The 18,403-nt window shown below is 39.1% G+C and overlaps 1 protein-coding gene across 1 annotated transcript in view; it reads left to right on the forward strand.

Annotated features, from left to right (window-relative positions):
* TTC17 (tetratricopeptide repeat domain 17) overlaps nucleotides 1-18,403 on the forward strand; it is a 55,511-nt gene that overhangs the window by 25,306 nt on the left and 11,802 nt on the right. The window contains 3 exon segments of the mRNA XM_086613371.1: nucleotides 2,166-2,352; nucleotides 17,147-17,317; nucleotides 17,981-18,231. Of these exon segments, the coding sequence (XP_086469497.1) occupies nucleotides 2,166-2,352; nucleotides 17,147-17,317; nucleotides 17,981-18,231 (609 nt within the window).

The raw sequence follows: 18,403 nt of genomic DNA on the forward strand, positions 1-18,403 counted from the left end.
TTCCTTTATTATTTTCTAAATTTATGATTTTCTACATTTTTGTATTTATTATTTTCTAAACACGTTACTTACTTGTGCTTACTTACCTGTTCGTGGAGTTTGGCTTCCAGCTTGTGATTTGCAACAGATGTTAATTGTCATTTAAATTCTTGATCACACTGGGGCGATGCTGGTTACTGAGAATTTAACCATTTAGAGCAGAAGTTCTTCTAAACTAGACGTCAGACTTCTTGCCTTCCAAAACCTGCATTGGCTCCAAGGAGTCTAATCCTGGTGTTTTGGCAAGGTTTTCATCTAAAACAGAGATCTGTAATGCTGGCAGCATTGTATCTTGATTTTTTTTTTTTTAAAACCCTTAAAGTAGCACTTATGTCACCGAGATCTTTGAGTGTATAGACATCTTTCTATGCCACTTTTTATCTGTACTTTTTTATTTGTCTCCAGATTTCATCTATATACCTAGAGGAAAAGCTGTGTTCTAGTCATTTGGTGACTTTTCTTCCAGCCATAGATTCAAGACAGGTTTCTGAGTTTCTGAAGGGTAACACTATAAACATTTTGTAGGTTGTCACCTGTGTCACTTAGAAAGTTGAACTGTTTAAACTACTGGACTGGCTAGAACAATTGTGAAAAGGAAGCAGAGCAGGGGGGAAATGTGGCAGGGGACACCTTTTCTCTAGCAAGTAATTTTGGTCTTACATTTGAGATGCCTCAATAAGAAGTTCAAGTGACTTTTTCCTGTCCTTCTACCTCTGTAGTTAGATAAACTGAGAGCTTAAACCTGCCGGGCCACCAGTCATCTAGCACATAAAAAAAGCTGAAAACAGAATAAACTTTTTCAGTATAACATCCAAGAACAATTTTGTAGTTGTTGGAAAGGAATCTAGTCCATTTGGGTGGCAGGTAAGAGTGCAAAAAGGAATTGGAGAAAGAACTGTGCTTGAATGATGTGTGTTAAGAAGAACACTTGAAGGCACACCTTGGAGGGGGTAGGACCATGCTGTGTGAGTAGGGCTTGTCCTCAAAAATATTGGCGAGTCCTACCTCATGACAATAATGCCTGCTCCTATTTTTTTCGGGCATTCTCAGTCCTCTAATACCTATTGTATCAAAAAATCTGGCAGGAGAGTTTGTACTTGAACAGTATTTCCTGGAATGTAATGGAAAGTAAATACAAATTAAAATGAATTAGAGCTACGGGGAGTGAAGGATGTGCTATATTAGCAAAAGCTTTAAACCAAAAAATAATCTTGTTGCTCAGTTTGCATCTTTTTCTGAATGGTGTTTAATAATACAAGCTAAGATGAGTTTGAAAAATCTGAAGCTACTGATCAGTCTCCACATTTTCAGATAATGAATGTAAAATTATTTCAGTGGAAAAAATGACTGCTAAATTACAATATTACAGTAATTATCCTAGCATTATACTGTTAATTGCAGCAAATTACTTTGTGTAAATGAAAGACTTTTCAGTCGACGGACGGACGGTAATGCTTTACTATGTGCCTGTATTAAAGTGCTAACTAAATTCTACCCGGTGAAAAAGATGTTTATAATTGGTACTTTAAAAAAAAAAATAGATATTTTAGAGAAACTAGCCAAAACAGTGGACAAAAAATACTGTGTTTTATAAAGAATTGAAAATAAACACAATGTATACCCCTAAGCTAGCGTGACGGTGGTGTTTTCAGTAGCCTAGTTCTGCTCCAGTAAATCCTGAACACTTTTGACAAATGAAATGCATCTGTCCTGCTAGAAAGCTGGTAATATTTTTGGGTTTGCTGACTCTTAATCATTCCATAATGTCTTCAAGCATTCCAGTTTAGTTCTTTGCTACTCTGTGCAGCCAGCATTATGTTCATGGTGGGTTATAAGTAAGTATCTAATGCTTCATTTCAGCTTGTGTGTATTTAACAGCTGGTTTTCATCAGAGGAGGATGGAATCCCCAACACAACCTTATGTCAAAACAGCTTTTGTTTAGCACCAATTCATCAAGCTGTCAATTCTCCATTCTAAGAATAGGCAGTCCCTATTTAAGGAGGTTTTCTAAATTCCTTCCTGCCAGATTTGGGAGGGTGTGGATTGGCAGGGGCTTTTCCTAGTCGGCTTCAATTTTAAATAGTGAATATACTTATACCAGGATATGTTGTTTTTTTCTTTGCAGCCCCTGACTTTTTTGAGCCTGGGAAACGCATATCTGGCTCTGAACAACATCAGTGGAGCCCTGCAGGCCTTCAGACACGCGCTGGATTTGACGACCAGGTGCTTGGAGTGTGAAAGCAGCCTGAAGATGATCCGCTGTTTGCAGTTTTATCCTTTTCTGTACAACATCACCTCTTCTGTGTGCAGTGGTAAGCAACTGCTGAAAGATGGACCACAAGTGAAATAGTGTCTGTTTGCCTTGGGTCTTGCACCTGAAATTCATGATTACTCTACTTTTTTTCCAAGGATCCTCCCTTTTGCTTTGTAGTGCTTTCTCCCTATAAGGACCAAGGTTGAGGCACGGATTTTAATGGAAAACTTACAGTCCATTAGGAAGTGCTTGAGGATGACTTCTTAAATATCTAGAGGGCTGCCACTGTGTGCAAATTACTTCCTGAGTGTGTCAGTAATACCTTAACTGCCTTACTGATATGTCTTACTGGTAAATGAGGAATGCTGGATTTGGTATTTATGGAAGTGCACAGCTACTACTGCTAGGCTACTCAACAACCCCTTTGTACATCCCTTCAAATTTTACAGTCAGATGGGTATGTTTTCTTAAAAGCTGAAGAATTTGGTGAAGAGCAGTTTGGGTTTAATTCATATCCATTCCAGACTTCGGATGTTGTTTTCTAGTGTTCAGTCTTTACAGAATAGACTCTATTGTGTCAACAATATTTTGTTTATATGGGGTCTGTGGTCACTGCTCTTAACCCTCCAAAAATCTATATGAAGAATGACTTCGAACCCAATCTCTTCCCCAAAAAAATTTGAAAATATTTGAGATAGAGTGCTTTTTTGTCCTTAGTGGCTACTTGTATAAAAAAAAAAAAAAATCCAGTAATAGATTTTGGAGGTGGAGTCTTTCATTTGGTGCATCCCACTGAATATTTCAAGTGTTTTGTCTGTACTTGCATACAGCTAATAGGCTGCTCATGAGCAATCTTGAAGAACATTTATTATATGTTTTGCAATCCCTTCTCTCTCAAATTGTTACTAAGGTATCTTTTCATTTAATCTTCCCGTTGTTTTCAAATGAGAACCTCACATGAGAGATGCTTTTGTTTTTCAATATTGCTAGGACTTCCCCTGAATTATTTTTAAATTCTCTCTCCAGTGGAAAGACATGGAGAAACTTCTTCTGATTTAGTATCTAGAATTATGCTATCTAAACATAGTCTAGATGCCATCATATCCCCTGGTGCAATATGGATGATGCCATTGTAGGTGAAATTCCAGGACTATGCCATTAGAATGATAGTATCTTGCATGACCTTATGCATTTTGCTCTGCTTGACAGCACATGAGTTGTGCAGAGAAATGAATGCTGTTTGGCTAAACATAGTGTAGTAAGTGGTATTATGGCCCAACTGGTGGGTCTGTTACTGAATTCCATAACATCAGCTCTTACACTGGTACCTTTCATCGAATCTCTTAACATCAGATTGCCATTCTCAGAATCCCAACAGATATCATAAGCAGTGGTGGAACTTTCACATTTCATCACAAGAGACACTGTCAACTGTTCTGGAAAAAAAAAAAAATCAATATATGTTTACTTTTTATTAAGATCTTCTTTAAAAAAGGCTGTAACTCACAAAGTTAAAGATGTTCCAGTCAAACCTTTATAATAGCCACTCTATTTTGAAGTTAAGCAGAAAGTAGTTTAAAAGTCTATTCACAGAACTGAGGTGGTAATGAGCAATGGCTGTATTTGAAGCCCAAGTTGATCTTTTTACCTCTTTCTTTTCTTTTTTAAGCTTTTCTTCCTTAAACTTGTCATAATACTTAAAAATATACTCCTCTAAGTTTGGCTGTTTCTCGGCTGCTGTTTGCATTGGTTCCTGATCCAGGATGTTCATTTTGAGGTCAACTATAACTCTGCATATGCTGTTCAGGAAGTTTGTGTTTCTTGAATGTTAGGAGAAACCTATATCAAAAGTGCTTATGAGAAAAGTGTTGTCTTTCCTTTTTTTGCTGACTTGGCCACAGATTAACAAAGTGAGCACGAATATATTCATCTGGTGCTCTGAGGCTGTGTTTGTTTAAGGAATCTGTGAAGCTTCTAAATCAAGAGAGAACTGAATATGCCTCAGCATGTTAATTTGCTCATTGAATTTCAGTATTGCAGTATTTAAGTATTTTGCTCTATATTTTTGCCTTTTTCTGGGACTCTTCCTGTCTTAATATTTCTTTCTTTTTCATTTCTATTTATAATACCCGTTAGGTCTTCTTTTGTCTGAGTGCAAGAAACATGGAAGTATGAACCTGGCAAATAGTGTAAATGTTCGTTGTACATTCTTGTGCAGAGTGTAAAATAAACGTACTGGTTAATTCAACCTTGATGATGATTTGTGGTTTAAGTCAAAACTCAGAGCTCAAAAGTGGAAAGGTAGATTTGCCTATCTTACTTTCATAAGGTTTGGGGAAATATTTTTTTTTCCCCACTGTAAACTTCAGCTGACTCAAGAGAAACCTTGACAGGCTGTATCAAAGTGAGGTTGAGTCTCCAAAACCAAAATTATTTCAAGAATACATAGCCAGAAATCATACTTGGCACTTACAAGTATATTGATATTTTGGGATTCTTCCATTCATCCTTCAGTTCAAAGAAAACGAGTGAAAAGAGACTGTAAGTTTGAATTTTGACCTTACCTACATACTGCAGTAGTGTATACAATTATTCAGCCACCACGTAGAAGCTTAAAAAAAATGCCAACTGTATTTAGATGCTAATATTTAACATTACCTGTTGCACTTACAGCATTTGTTAAAGTATTAATATCATAAAGCAACATCATCTGCTCTTGTTTGGCTCCATGACGGACTGGAAGGCACGTTTGATGACAAGAGGCAGATGGAGCACTACTTTCACACACCTTTCAGAAGAAGACTTTAGGTGTAGAGCTAATGCAGCAGATCTGTAAATACATGGATCAAACGTGTGACAGTCCCAGTATCACTGGGTTGTTACTTCGTGGGATTCTCACAGCCTTTCAGATCATGGCAACATCTGATACTGAATTTAATTTGTCCTCTTGGTGTTATGCACTTGATGGTGTGTCATAACTATTTATATCCTTTGAGATGGATATGTTATGCTGAAAAATTTACCAAGAAATTGGAATGTCAGACGTTGTCGCTGGTTTAATATCTCGTTTTGATAAGCATTTTCTCAAGCGTGTCGGGGCGTTTGCTGTTAGCACAGGACTTTGGAAGTGTGATACACTAATTCTGATTTGTTGGATTCTTGCTTACATGTTCCTGTCTGTACTGTGGCCTAGTACTTTTTTTTTTTTTTCCCCTAACTTACCTCTGTCCTACACAGGAATTTGTATTTCAAACCCAAGTCACTTCATGCATGTGAGAAGAGGAATTAAAAACCTCAGACCAACACTTTTCTATTTAACTCGTCTACTATATTGACATTTATATAAATGTTTGGTTTAATTGTAAAAGGATTTCTCAATCTGAAGAAGTTTTGGTGTTTTCTTTTCTTACAGAGGAGGTGTATGACGTGTCCAAAATTTAGTACAGCTCTATCACCTATGACATGTATTTTAGGCAACTGCAGGAGTTCAGCCAGTTCTATTATGTATCAGAAACTTGATGTTGCTTGACAGATACCTGACATACGCATAACAGGACCATAGACGTGCGTAACAAGTGTAAAAAAAATTAACGTGAACAACATGATCAGCTCTTGGAACTGCAGAAATTTTGGCTTTGTGCTGCTCATTAAGCTAGTAGAGAAAGCCAGCATTATTTTGGTCTGATATTGAAATGGTGCATCACCAGGATTTTTTTTTTTTTTTTTTTTGTGCACCTTTATGGCTTAAAAAATTACAAGTAGCTTTTATCATGAGATAGGCTCCATAGAGGAATACCCAACTAATGCCTGTGGGGTTGTTCCTGTGGCCCTTTATTGGCTGATGTGAACATTCAGACGTTGTCAAGCCTTGTTACAAGCATATTTTTAGTGTTGAAACGTGCTGATTTGTTAATTGCTGTTAAGGACTTTTCCTTATGCGTGTGAACAGAATTGCTGCTCGGACAAACAAAAGTCGTTTGTGCTCAAAATACTTTTACCTGACTGTAAGCATCTACCTCTGAGTGACAGTTCCAGTTCATTGTGAGCTCATGCACTTCACCATCTTTTCGACAAGATCAAAATTCAGAATCTTAAACTTTATTATAGACTGATGGCATTCGAAATATGAAGCACAACTTGTTTCAAGCTTCCAGTTTCCTTAGTCTCGCTGTTTTTCGTTTCTTGGCAGGATAGTCCTTTTACAAAAAGCTGTGTGCCGCTCTGTGGGGAGTAGAGGCAGTGTCAGTACATGACTGATGTTATGTGGGTGCTATCAAGATATCTGGGTACTTTTATGTAGTGAATGTGGATGTGAAAACTGCATACTTCTTCGTTGGTGACTTAGTTCTGTAATATATACAGCAATAGCTTAATGATTCGCTTTGAGTATGATTTTAGTGCCCTCTCGTGGTACAAGTACCCTATACCACACGAAATCAAAAGTTTTGATTTATTTCATCTACTTCCTCTTAAGACATGGGGAAGAGCTATTTGATCTCTTTAGTGCATGGGGTTTCTGTTGTCCCCCAGTATTTAAGCTCTTGCAAAGTTAATACGCTTCGAGCTTTAAGCAAATTGACTTGAAGAGGGGAGGTTGACCTGCAAGGACAATCTCTGCTTGAAACTCTGATAGTAAACTGATGGACATATTAAATAACTTGCTGAAATCAACATCCCAGTTTAAGCCTCTGACTCTAACTTAACAGCTGCAGTCACTTTGAGTTCCCTGTAGCAATTTCAGGTACACAAACACCAAGCAAAAGCATCACGTACGTTTGCTTTACAATAGTGTGTTAACACGTAGAGGTGTGGAGTAGTTTGCCTCTTTGTTGTACCCCTCACTTACTGAGTGATCCCCTAACAGCTGTGGCTGACTCAGTAGTCCTGGCAAGGGGCTGCTAAATTTTGTTTCTATTTGCTCTAGCGTGAGGTCCTTTTAGACATTCCTATCATAATAGCATTTTAGTTTCCTCCTCAAGCTGCTGTATCTCTTTCCTCCAAGGAATGCTCATCACTTAGTGTTAATAGGTGGAAAGAGGGGTTGTTTACTCTTGGGGGAAAGGGTGTTGAGCTTAGCTCAGAATTTAATCTTGGTTTAGTTGAAGCAAAAGGCCAGGATCTATACCAATTGTATGGGATTCTGAACTGAGCCCTACTGTGTGTTTAAAATTCAGCTTTTTCTTTCTTTGACTTGCATATCACGTAAAGACAGAATTCTTGAGTGCTCCTGAGCCTCGTTTAGACTACCACAAACGTTAATACTCTTATTTATCTGATTATATTAATGAAAGGGATGGGATCTGTGACCATTCATATGTCTCTTGCTTTTACTCTCTCTCCGTTGCCTTATGGGAGAGTTCATCTGTATAAACAGAACAGTCAACCCCAGCAGGGTTTTTAAGCAAGCAGAATTCTACGAAGCACCTGAACAGCTTGTCAGAGCAATCGGAAACGCATCGTGGCAAATGTTTGTATTGTCATTTAATGGTAGCAGGGAGAAAGTGGTTTCTGTCCTAAATAGTAGCAGTTGTAAAATCAGTGTTACTGCTTGAAGTGAAATATTGGGTTGCTGATTTCTACCCCCTAAACACACATGCTTGCACCTGCGTGCCTACTGTTCACCCAGCAATTTCCACCCGGGATCTGAAAGTCAAGCTGGATTCTTTCTCCCTCGAGCATCTCTGGAGACAAAGATCATAGAGTGTCAGTCCACCTGAAGGGTCTGCTGGTGGAACCTGGGTCAGTGTGTTTGGGCTCCGTGGTGCTAAAGGAGTGAGAGGAGGTTAAATTGTACTTGGTGTAGAATGAAAACATCTTACTGAATGCAGGCTGGTGGGAGAACGAGGACTATTTTTTGTCTTGTTGGAGGCAGACATCCCTAGGGGTTGGGAGCATCAGGAGACGTCAGACGTGCCTCTGACTGGGAGATCCTGGAGAAATCTTAGGTGAGAATGTGCTCCGTGGGAATAAAGTGACCCAATTATTCTTGCAGTTTTGTGCTACTGTTTCTGCACCACTGGCCCAGCGAGGGAAGAAGCAGTTCCTACCATCCACCTTTGCTGCAATAATCAAGGCATTCCTAGAATTTTAGTGGTGTGATCTGGAAGAGAGTTGACAAGACGCAGGCTTTTTGATACTTTTTACTATTTGATTTGGTGCCTGCTGTATAAACAGATCTTTCCCTGAAAAGTCTTTATCTAGTGTCTCCTGAGTGGCTGAAGTATATCTGTTGCTCAAATGTCATTCTCTTTTGCATTTGTTAAACATGCTAATGCATAAATTTAGTCTGCAGCTTCTTTTTTTTGGCTGACATTAGGTGATTTCTTTACATCATGCAAAGTCTGTCTTGCTTGCTTACGTACTCTGCTTGTTTACAGCATGACAGTGTCCCCAGCAACTTCTCCCAACAGTCACCAGTCTCACTTTGCATCGTGCTCTGTTAAGAATGGTATGGCTTGCAATATTTGGTGTTCTGTATTCATTCTGTCTCTTCCCAGGATCAGAAAGAAGGCCACAGGCTAGCAGAGGAGGGAGAAGAAAGTCATGGCCTCAGCTGCAGGAGTAACGGAAGAAATGGGGATAGCATGATGGAAGGGAATTTAGAATTGTAGGAGAGTTCAGTGAGAGTTTACTGATGCAAAACTAAAAGCAGTACAGTATTAAACTAAACATAATATGACATTTCTCATTATTCATCTGACTTTATAGTGTAAATGATTCTTCATGATATGTTATCTGGATCCTTCAGTTACTTCAGCATAACTACATGTTCGTGTAGCAGCAGGAGGATCATCAGGGGTTAGAGGGGAAGAGAAGCGATTCTCTTTCCAACTAAATTTTTCAAAACCTGATACCTTCGGTTGCAAGACATATTAACGTTTCTCTGCAATGTTTTTGGTGCTTTTTGTGATAGGAATGTGGAGAAATGGAGACATATTTGCTGCTGTCTGTGTCTTCAGCCCTTTTTAGGAGGCAGCTTTTGCCAGTGGTGGTTTCTTACACGCAGCTGCTAAAACTTCTTACTGAACCCCAGTAGTGTGCACTGCCTAGAGCTGGACCTTTTTAAAAAGGTCCAACAACTGCCTGTGTTCAACAGCATATTTAGGAGGAATAGTCATTCCCCAGCCACTTCTCCAGGAAGATGTAGTTGCACAAACAACTTCGTAGTAAAGCTGTTCGGACTGAATTAGTGAATTGGTTAAAGCCTGCTTGGAAGAGAAAGAACATGTGGTCCCCTCTTATGGGAGAACTGACAATGGGTAGTTTAGTGTCATTAACAACTTGCCAAGACCTTGAAGGCTGTATTCATTTGGCTTAAATCTGAGAACTTGTAAAGTGGTGATGTGCAGCCTCAGCCCGTAATGAGTCGTGTTGGGATTGTCTCAAAGCAGCGTGCAATGCCATGTGCTCAGATTAAAATGAGCACTGCATGCTGAGCCACGGAGTGCCAGGCACTTAACTACCCCCTGATCTGTCTACTTTATTGATTTGGTTTTTCCTTTTAAGGTTGGTTGCCTGGTTCATGTGAGTTTATGTTGTGCTCTGACTGTCCTCAAAGCTTTAAATCTGTCATTTGTTCTGGCTACTAGTGACTGAAACTAGGGCAATTCAGAATTTCCCTAGAGGAAGAGAGTGATGCTTCTTGAATGCAGCAGTTTTGGGGAGAAAGGACATTGTTCCAAAAATCTCCTGGTATTTCTGCAGGCACTGTTCTATATTCTGTTATTCTGGCAGTGTGAGGAGAGTATTTTCCTGTTGCATCCTAAACTGGGGTGGTTGGCAGTATTCTTGTCAAACGGAACCTTCAGCAGGTATTCCTTACTGGGACTCAAGGCTAATCCGATCCTCGTTCATCACTCCCTCAAAACCAGGATTCTTTTGTGGGGTTTTTTTTAAATCTTATTTACAGCAACAACTCTGCTTTTCCGTGGAATCGTGTAAAACGTGGCCTGTCAGACAACTTGCAAAGCACTTAAAAGCTATCTTAGATTAGTAAGGAGCGTACTGCCTGACCAGTTCACCCATCATGTTGCTATTTGAGTGGGTCAGTGTCTCTGCTTTGATCTTCAGGAGTAAGAAGGGGTATATATGGCTTATGGTGGAGGAAAGATTAGAAAGAGAGCAAAACAAATGCAGGCCCCTGTTGCCTTTGCTTATGCTGGTGATCCTTAAACTAAGAATTTCCATGGCTTAATCAGAAACAGATTTCAGAAGTGTGCTGGGTGCAGGAAACTTAGTATTAGTCATCCGATATTCGTAGCATACGTTATACTGTGATCTGCTGTGGGTGAGTGTTTATTGTTAGGGAATTAATAAGTAACTATTTTCTTATCTGACAGTAAAAAAAACAATCTGACACATAGGAGAAGTCACTGAGGACAGCCTTTGTCTTCAGAACTTATATGTGCTTGTTCCTTTTGGTTTCTTTCCATCTTTCCTCAAAACAAAAAAAAAAAAAATCAAGCTATTCTTGAGGCACAGGCTGAAATTTAGGCTGGAGTGCTATTTGCCTTCCCTTACCTGTCCCTTATTAAACAGTATTGTGTTCTAATTTAAATATTAGGTTTGTCTTCCTTTTTAATTTTTTTTTCTGTGTTTTATTTATCACTTCTTTATATTTCATTAGGGGAATTTATGGGTCTGTTCGTCAGGGACTGTTCTGTTATGCAATGGTGAGGTATTTCTCTCACTTAATACGATCAAGAAATTGGTTGTGTATTGTTGGCATTTGTGTGTTTTGAAAGGTTTAATCAGAACTGCTGTAGTGAGACAAATAGATAATCTTTACATCTATAGCTAAGCCAATTTAGAGACATCTTTTGGCTACAAATCAGATTTTAAAACTATTTCCATATGAGCGAGAGCATTTGTTTTACTATATAATCCTCTTAATTGAAAACTTGTTATTGGAATAAACAATAAAAAAAACCCCACTTTTGTATGCTTCATTTTGTGTGCTCGAGTCTAAATTTTGACCACATAAATCATCATCCTGTTGTTTGCTGTGCATCAAACCAAGGCTTGTTATGTAGCACACTCTTCTGACTACTCGATTTTGAGCATCCCTCTCGTCATCTCTGAAGAAGGGCCACTGACTGCTCATCTAAGGGAGGAATTTAGAAAAGAGGTAGGAATTTATGAACATCAACCTTTAAAATACTTCATATTGCTTTTCATTATTGTTCTCTATACTTAGCTTTTATTTTCGTTAGCAGTATGTCCCGTGCTTTGGAAATGTTTATTTTTGTCCTGTAACTTCCAGTTTTGCCAAGGAGGGTTTAAATTCAAAGAACAAGCTAAAAATAAACAGTGTTTCTCTGTAGGGAGAAAAAACACCAAAAGCTTAGTATAAATTTTGGCCACTACTCATCATTCTCTTCCAGTACCCATATTGATACTTAACTTGGAATACTTGATCAGAGAGGGAACTTACTACGATCTGTCCTTCGTTATTCCAGAATCGTATCTGTGACAGTATGTGCACAGTAGATACATTTTTTTAGTGATTTATCCAGTAAGTTCCAACTGTAAAAGGTACTGGAGGGATATTTGTGTTACTGTTAGAGCCTTGTTGAAACTAGGAGTGATACTGTTGGATTCAGAGAGAGCAAGACTGGCTGCTGGGTGGGCTCTTGGGCTTTTTGGGTCTGCAAGAAGGCTTCAGACAGTTTTGTGCTTCTGCAGGTGTAGGTTTTTGTCTGCTTTGGATCTTTCCTGGCTCCTGTAGTGCACAGAGAACATGCAGTAGGACTTGTGTATTTGTCTTCAGTTAAATATAGACCTATCAAACGTTCACAGCTCAGTATTGCATCGGCGAGTAGTTGTTATCAAGAACTTTAACTTTTCTTTTTCCTTTACTCCCTGCTCGGTTGTCACTTCGTTGATCATTTTTCACTGAAAATAAACTCAGAACTCTTTGGTTATATGTATTTTTTTTTACACTTGTGTGTGTGGAAAGCAAATTTTCTTTGGTGTTGCTTCTGGAGCACAGCGTTTCTTGCAGTTCAGCAGTTCTGGCTTGGGACCTTTCTGTAATGTTTTTGATGACAGTCCTGTTTGGTCATAAGTGGTTTGCAGTTTGTGCTTTCAAAGCTTAATCACGGGGATTCATTTTGAAGTGTAAATATGTATTTTTTTCAGGAAAACAGTAAGAAAAGGAACACATGAATTTTAGAGGAAAATTTCCATAGAGCCATGTTGATTTATAATGAAGGTGAGCAGAGCAGCAATAGCTGCTAAAGACAGGTCTCTTCTCTAGTTACTGCTCATCCTGTTGCTTTGAAAACTCATCTCAAAATAACCAGCATGGATTTTTTTTTTTTTTTTTTTTCCCTTACCAAATGTTTTGCGATGAAATACTTGTTCATATGTGATTGGAATAATATGGTTGCTGTTAATGACTCACCAGATCTGTAGGAAATTATCGTGTTCACCTTGAAACATCGAGGTAATTCGGGTACGTGGCGTGTTAATCACCAGTGTTAACGTTTCCATGGAAGTCAAGACACGATTTACATGTTGGCTGAAGGATGATCTCTCACACAGCACTTGCACATCACACTGCCTTACAGGGTGCTAGTGTGGCCTAAATTTTGATGACTGAGATCCCAGTATTTTCAGATGCACAGGAGGGTTCTGGTAGGTGAGTTGGTTCATTTCAGGTTATTTTTTAAACCCTGGTAAATGATACTGCCTGTGACATGAAGCACTGAACAAGACTTGTTCTATAAAAGTGATGGGTGACAGTAGGCTGGTTTTCAGGTTCATTTCTGTAATGGATCTATTTTTACCTAAATCTAAATATGCAGTGTCACCCAGGCAGTGAGCACCTCTGAAGTTTTCACATGACCTAATAGCAGCATTAACTGTTTAAGCTTTTTCATTTGTTAAGTGGTAATATACTACCCCCTTTGACTCACATCTCTGCATCTGGGTAAGCATTGACAAGCAAAAGTAAAAAGACAACTGCTTATTGATGCACTACTCCCAAAATATCTGGAGATGAGGCTATTCATCTACATGCAGGGATTAAAACCTATTTCCATTAAGCTCAGAGATATTCCATTCTTCCTATTTAAAAGAAAAAAAATAAAAGGAACTACCTTTACTGAATTGCACTGTGGGGAATACTAGTTTTGAGCATGCACCAAAAAACAAGTACAGAGTTAGTAACTCCTGTTAGCAGCTTGGTTTCAGTTTGTTCTGTACTCTGACTACTCAAGCATTAGGCTGCCTTACGTCTGTATGAAGTAGAGTTGTCTCTTTGCATTGTTTAACTGTATAAGGGCACATCATTTAAGTGGCACTTACCTCCAGAAAACTTGCATTTTGCATAACCCAGTGCAACTCACTGAGCAGAGCAATAGTCACTGGACTCTTGTAATCATTAAGGAGATAATCCAGCTCTGCTTATTGCAAGTGGTAGGAAAAAAAAGTCAGTACCTGGATTTTAAATGACTGGACTTTTAGTTTTGAAGCATTAGTCTGCCATTGTAACTTCTAAATATGTACCAAAAAAAAAAAAAAAAAAAAGTCAAGGAAATTAGTTTGTCTTGTTGTAAGAAGTTAGGAGCCAATGATTTTCTTAAACTTAGTATGTTGGGACACAGATGGTGGAGTTCGGAATGCCGTATTTCACAAGCTCTGCACTGACAAACAAAGAACAAAAAGTCTGTCCTGACCAAAGATACTTGGAGATAATTTTACTTTTTATTTCCAGTGCTGTTGGTGACACCAAATCATCTGTCTTAAGTTGGAATGTAGGAATTGAACAATGGAAATACTTAGTGAGGCCTCGTTCTCTCTGCCAGGTGTTCCACAAGACACAGACAGCTGCAGTGGCAGTTAATTTAGATTTTTAAAACAAACAGTGCCCTCTTTAATGGTGAAATTTGATGACTTTCAAGGCCTTCCTCAAGGTGCAGCACTTCCATGTGATACACTGGGGGTGTTGTTTGTTCATCTTTCCTCTTTTCCATACTTTACACATTTCTTTCCTTGCTCTAGGTAAGTGGCTTTCAGTCTGAGGGTCTGGATTCACCTAAATTGACAGAAGTTTGCTCTTAAACAAAAAAAACACCCACGTAGTATCAAAGAAGTTTATATGTAATAAGGGAAGTTCATAATTGTTTCCAAGTGTGGCTTTTCTGAGGAATGTGGCAATAAGAGGTATGCTTCAGAATAAATATTTGTTATCCCTTTACAGATGGAACAGGTCTTCAACATCAATTACTGCATCACTTCTCCTTCCTACTGTTTCTCCTTCCTACTGTTTCTCCTTCCTTGCTACAGATGTCAACGCTTTGGGTGTTTCTTTCCTTACACTAAGTGGCTTCCAACTTAAGAGTTTGGAATCATCCAAATCCTAAACAAGAGCTTAAGTCTGACGTTTTGTTTGGGGTTTTTTAGCCCTACCAACTGCAGTAGGTACCATGACTTCAGAGGACATTTGGGAGAGGTCCTGAAAATGAAGCAGGTTAATACTAGATGAGATGGATGATCTAGCAGATCTTTCCCATATTTAAAATATTTTATCCACACATAAATATTAGTGTTGTGCTAATGCTGTACAAGTGCGTTCACGTTGGCCCCAAAAAGTTACAAACTAGAACCATAAGAGAGACAGAGACTTTTAATATATAACACTGCATTTTGCTTTTAGTCTTCAAGGTCTCAGTGCTTCAGTTTAGAATTTGTTTTTGCTTTTTCTATCCAGTGGATTTGCTTTGTAATTTAGGAACTATTCTCTTTTCTTCCCTCCGAATTTCTACATTAACCCGGCGCAATCAGACTTGTTTTATTTGCATCACTTAAATAAAGGCCCAGACACCTATTTTGTGTCATCTCTGTAGCATCTTTGTTTCACTGCCTGGAACGTGGTGATCGGGTCTCCTAATCCACGCGGTAGGACAGACTGGATCCACTTTCCTCTGAGCTTTCTTAGCTCTGCAGAACCTGTAGGAAAAGTGGCAACAGCTGGTCTCAGGAAATAAAGGAGCAAGAAAGTGATCCTTCTCTAGTAAAGCTTTTTAGGATGGAGTAGTTGAATTAATCAAGTACCATGCAGCAGTTTTAGACTTCCAAGTTTTGTAGCTGCAATGTCACTGCGTCAGGACTTTACACCTAAAATTCACGTGTGCGTATTTAGACAACCAGAATAAATGTTAATAATAAATGTTTAATAATAAATGTTAATAATAAATGTCCATTCTATGATTCTATGTTAAGAAATCTAGCTGAGCATTTGTAGGGTGGCAGTCACTTTTGTCCTTCACATGGCAAAGGTGCTGTAAGCATTGCAATGATATGACTTGACATTCTACAGCCAGTTTTATTTTCCTTCTGCATGCTATTTCCAGATTTTTTTTCCCTTTTCTGTGTTTTTATTTCAATTAAAAATAGTTCTCTGTTTTTCAGCCCCTTTGCTTTTTTTCTTTATACTAACGATGAGTTGACCTTCAGCAAAAGGAATTGTGGTCATCCTATTACTGAGAAGTACCTGACTTGCATTAAAATCAGACTGGTTTGATGTCAGGCAGGGGGACTTGTTTCAGCTTTTAGGGTTCTGTGCACACCATTTCTCATAAATTAAACATGAGGCTCTCCACGTATTGAAGTGGATTTTTTTTTATTATTAAACCAATTATTTTTTTTATTGACGCTATAGAGGAGGTGAGGAGGGGATTAAAGATAAAATCAATGACTGATAGAGCAGGAAAGGCAGAGTATAACTATATGGCAGATGTTAGAAGAGTTTATGAAGTTAACTGCTTCTGTTTTGTATATTTACTCATAAAATAACATTGTTTGACTTCTTTTCTGTACAGCAGAAAAGTTAGGGCAAGAAATGGTTTTCACTGAGAGTTTATGAATATAGTTTTATGTTTGATTTTTAGTGACACCCCTCCTTAGAAAATGTTGCTCTGTTTCTCCTCCAAAGATGCCACTTGAGTGTTCCCAGACACAAAAGTAGAGAGCACACAGCAAAAAGCTGTAGTTTCACTTCACTGAGAAGTGGTGGAACAGGTTACCCTTACACGAGAGTTCAAACCATCCTCTCGTCCTGCAGGCCTGGTAAAAGCGTGACCCAAAAATACTCTTTTGTAACATGGGATCATTGTGGGGAGAAGGAAGGACTCATTGATCTACTTTATTCACATTCTTCATGTTTTATGCTGCCGGTTGAAAAAAATAATGCTTTCCATGTGCATGGAGTAGTTATTATTATTGTATTATATTATTATAATTATTATGCTGTTCCTAGATCTTTGTGTTTGGTGGAATCTGAGCCTGTAACCTGGCCACAGAGTTACAGATGTTCAATTTTCAGCTGAATAAACTTGGGATTTTTGATACAGATTAATACCCGTAGCTTTTATCTATTTAATGAGCTAGTCTTACCTACGTACTACCCGTTGCTGGCTTTTTCTCTTGCACGTAAGCACGGTGAGCATTATGCTGTCCAAGTGAAGATCATGTGGCAGGCATCTCCCATGTATGGTGCAGCATCACTAAAAATATGTCTTGGGAATGCCCATTGGAGTGACTGCCAGCACACAGTCATTTTCTACGCGCTGTGCAACCTTCCCTCCAAAGATACCTGGCTTTGCTTTCATTAGTAGTTCACAGTGTAGACTTAATGACATTGTTTCACGTAACTGGTTTAGGTGACCTGCCTTGTCAAGAGGCAGATCATCTTTTTAATCACCGAATTAAGTCTTTCATACCTTGTAGAACTATTCTGTTACATCATGTGTAGAAAACTAGAAGAGTAGCTTCCGCAGTACAGCTTCTATGCCTGTGTCCAGGAGGAGTGATCTTAACTGGTGAATCAGTTCACTTCTCTCTTTCAGGCCACTGTCATGAGAAAAATCCAGATGGCAGTCATGACAAGGAGAAATACTTTGATGGCCACCATGAGTCAGTTACAGCAGTGGCAGAAGGACACTCTGAGGGAGATACAGAAGATCCAGAAGTCCTTACTCAGAGTTCAGCGAGGGATCCCTCCTTCTTGAGACTGGAAAGTAAGTCAGCCTTACAGAATCAGTGCTGGCAAATGAATTGGTTTCTAGATGTTTCAGAAGAGCTGTCTTCCTTCCTCCAAGAAGCTACTTTTCCCCCCCCGCTTGGTCTGTGAAGTGACAAGTAACCCTTAAAACAGGTTTCATTCTGTTTGCCGTTGTTCTTCGCCAAGTCTAATGTCGAAATGCTTTAAATCAAAAAAGGAGATCAAGGTTTAGGTGCTTTCCAAGCTAAAGGATGTGGTTTCTTGCAAGATTCTACAAACACATGTTGAATTGTGAATTCTCTATCATCTATGCCAGAAGGAAGAAAAACAGTGTTTATGGTTAAGGTACAGAGCACTTTATTCAGTCTTTAATGCACATATGTAGAGAAGAGACACCACCTGTGTACTCCCTCAAACAGGCAGAATTCTGGTTTGGAAAGGAAACTGGTGGAAGTGGTCTAAAGGTGTTGGGTTTTGAACCAACAGTTGGTGCTTCTTTGCAGTGAGGAAGTCTGCATTCTGCAGTCCCCCTCTCCATGTGCAGCCTGCAGCGAGTAGTCAGCGATACTTGGGTTGTGCGAGTGGAAGAGTCAAGTCACAGAAAAAAAGATCCTTTTTATACCATTTGTGGAAGCAGCAGGAAGAGAATTTTTGACGTTTTTATGGCATTCTCTCTTAGACGCAGTCACTGCGGAAAGCAACGGCTCAGAAGGCATGGAGGGGTTAGAAGATGATCAGATGTCCGAAGAGATGCTGGCTTTGGTGGATGAGTTTGAAAACTCCTGGCCTCAGGAAGCTTTTGAAGGGGCACTGGAGGTAAAAGGTCGTCGGATGGACTTGCAGGGGATCCGGGTCCTAAAGAAGGGGTCTCAGGATGGATTGGCTAGCTCCTGTTTTGGGGACTGCGGTGATGATGATGAAGCTGAATGGGTAAGTTTGGATGGGTTTATTTAAGTTTTGTACCAACTTACTGTTGCGGAGGAGGGAAAGATGAGGACAGTTCAGGGGGTTTTACACTAGAATATATATAGGAACTTCGCCTGGGGGCCTAAAAGAGCTGGTTCATGGCTTGTGTGAAACGAGCAAGTAGTTTCAAGTCATC

This window comes from Tauraco erythrolophus, chromosome 6, assembly GCF_009769465.1.
Source record: "Tauraco erythrolophus isolate bTauEry1 chromosome 6, bTauEry1.pri, whole genome shotgun sequence".
Taxonomy (NCBI): Eukaryota; Metazoa; Chordata; class Aves; order Musophagiformes; family Musophagidae; genus Tauraco; species Tauraco erythrolophus.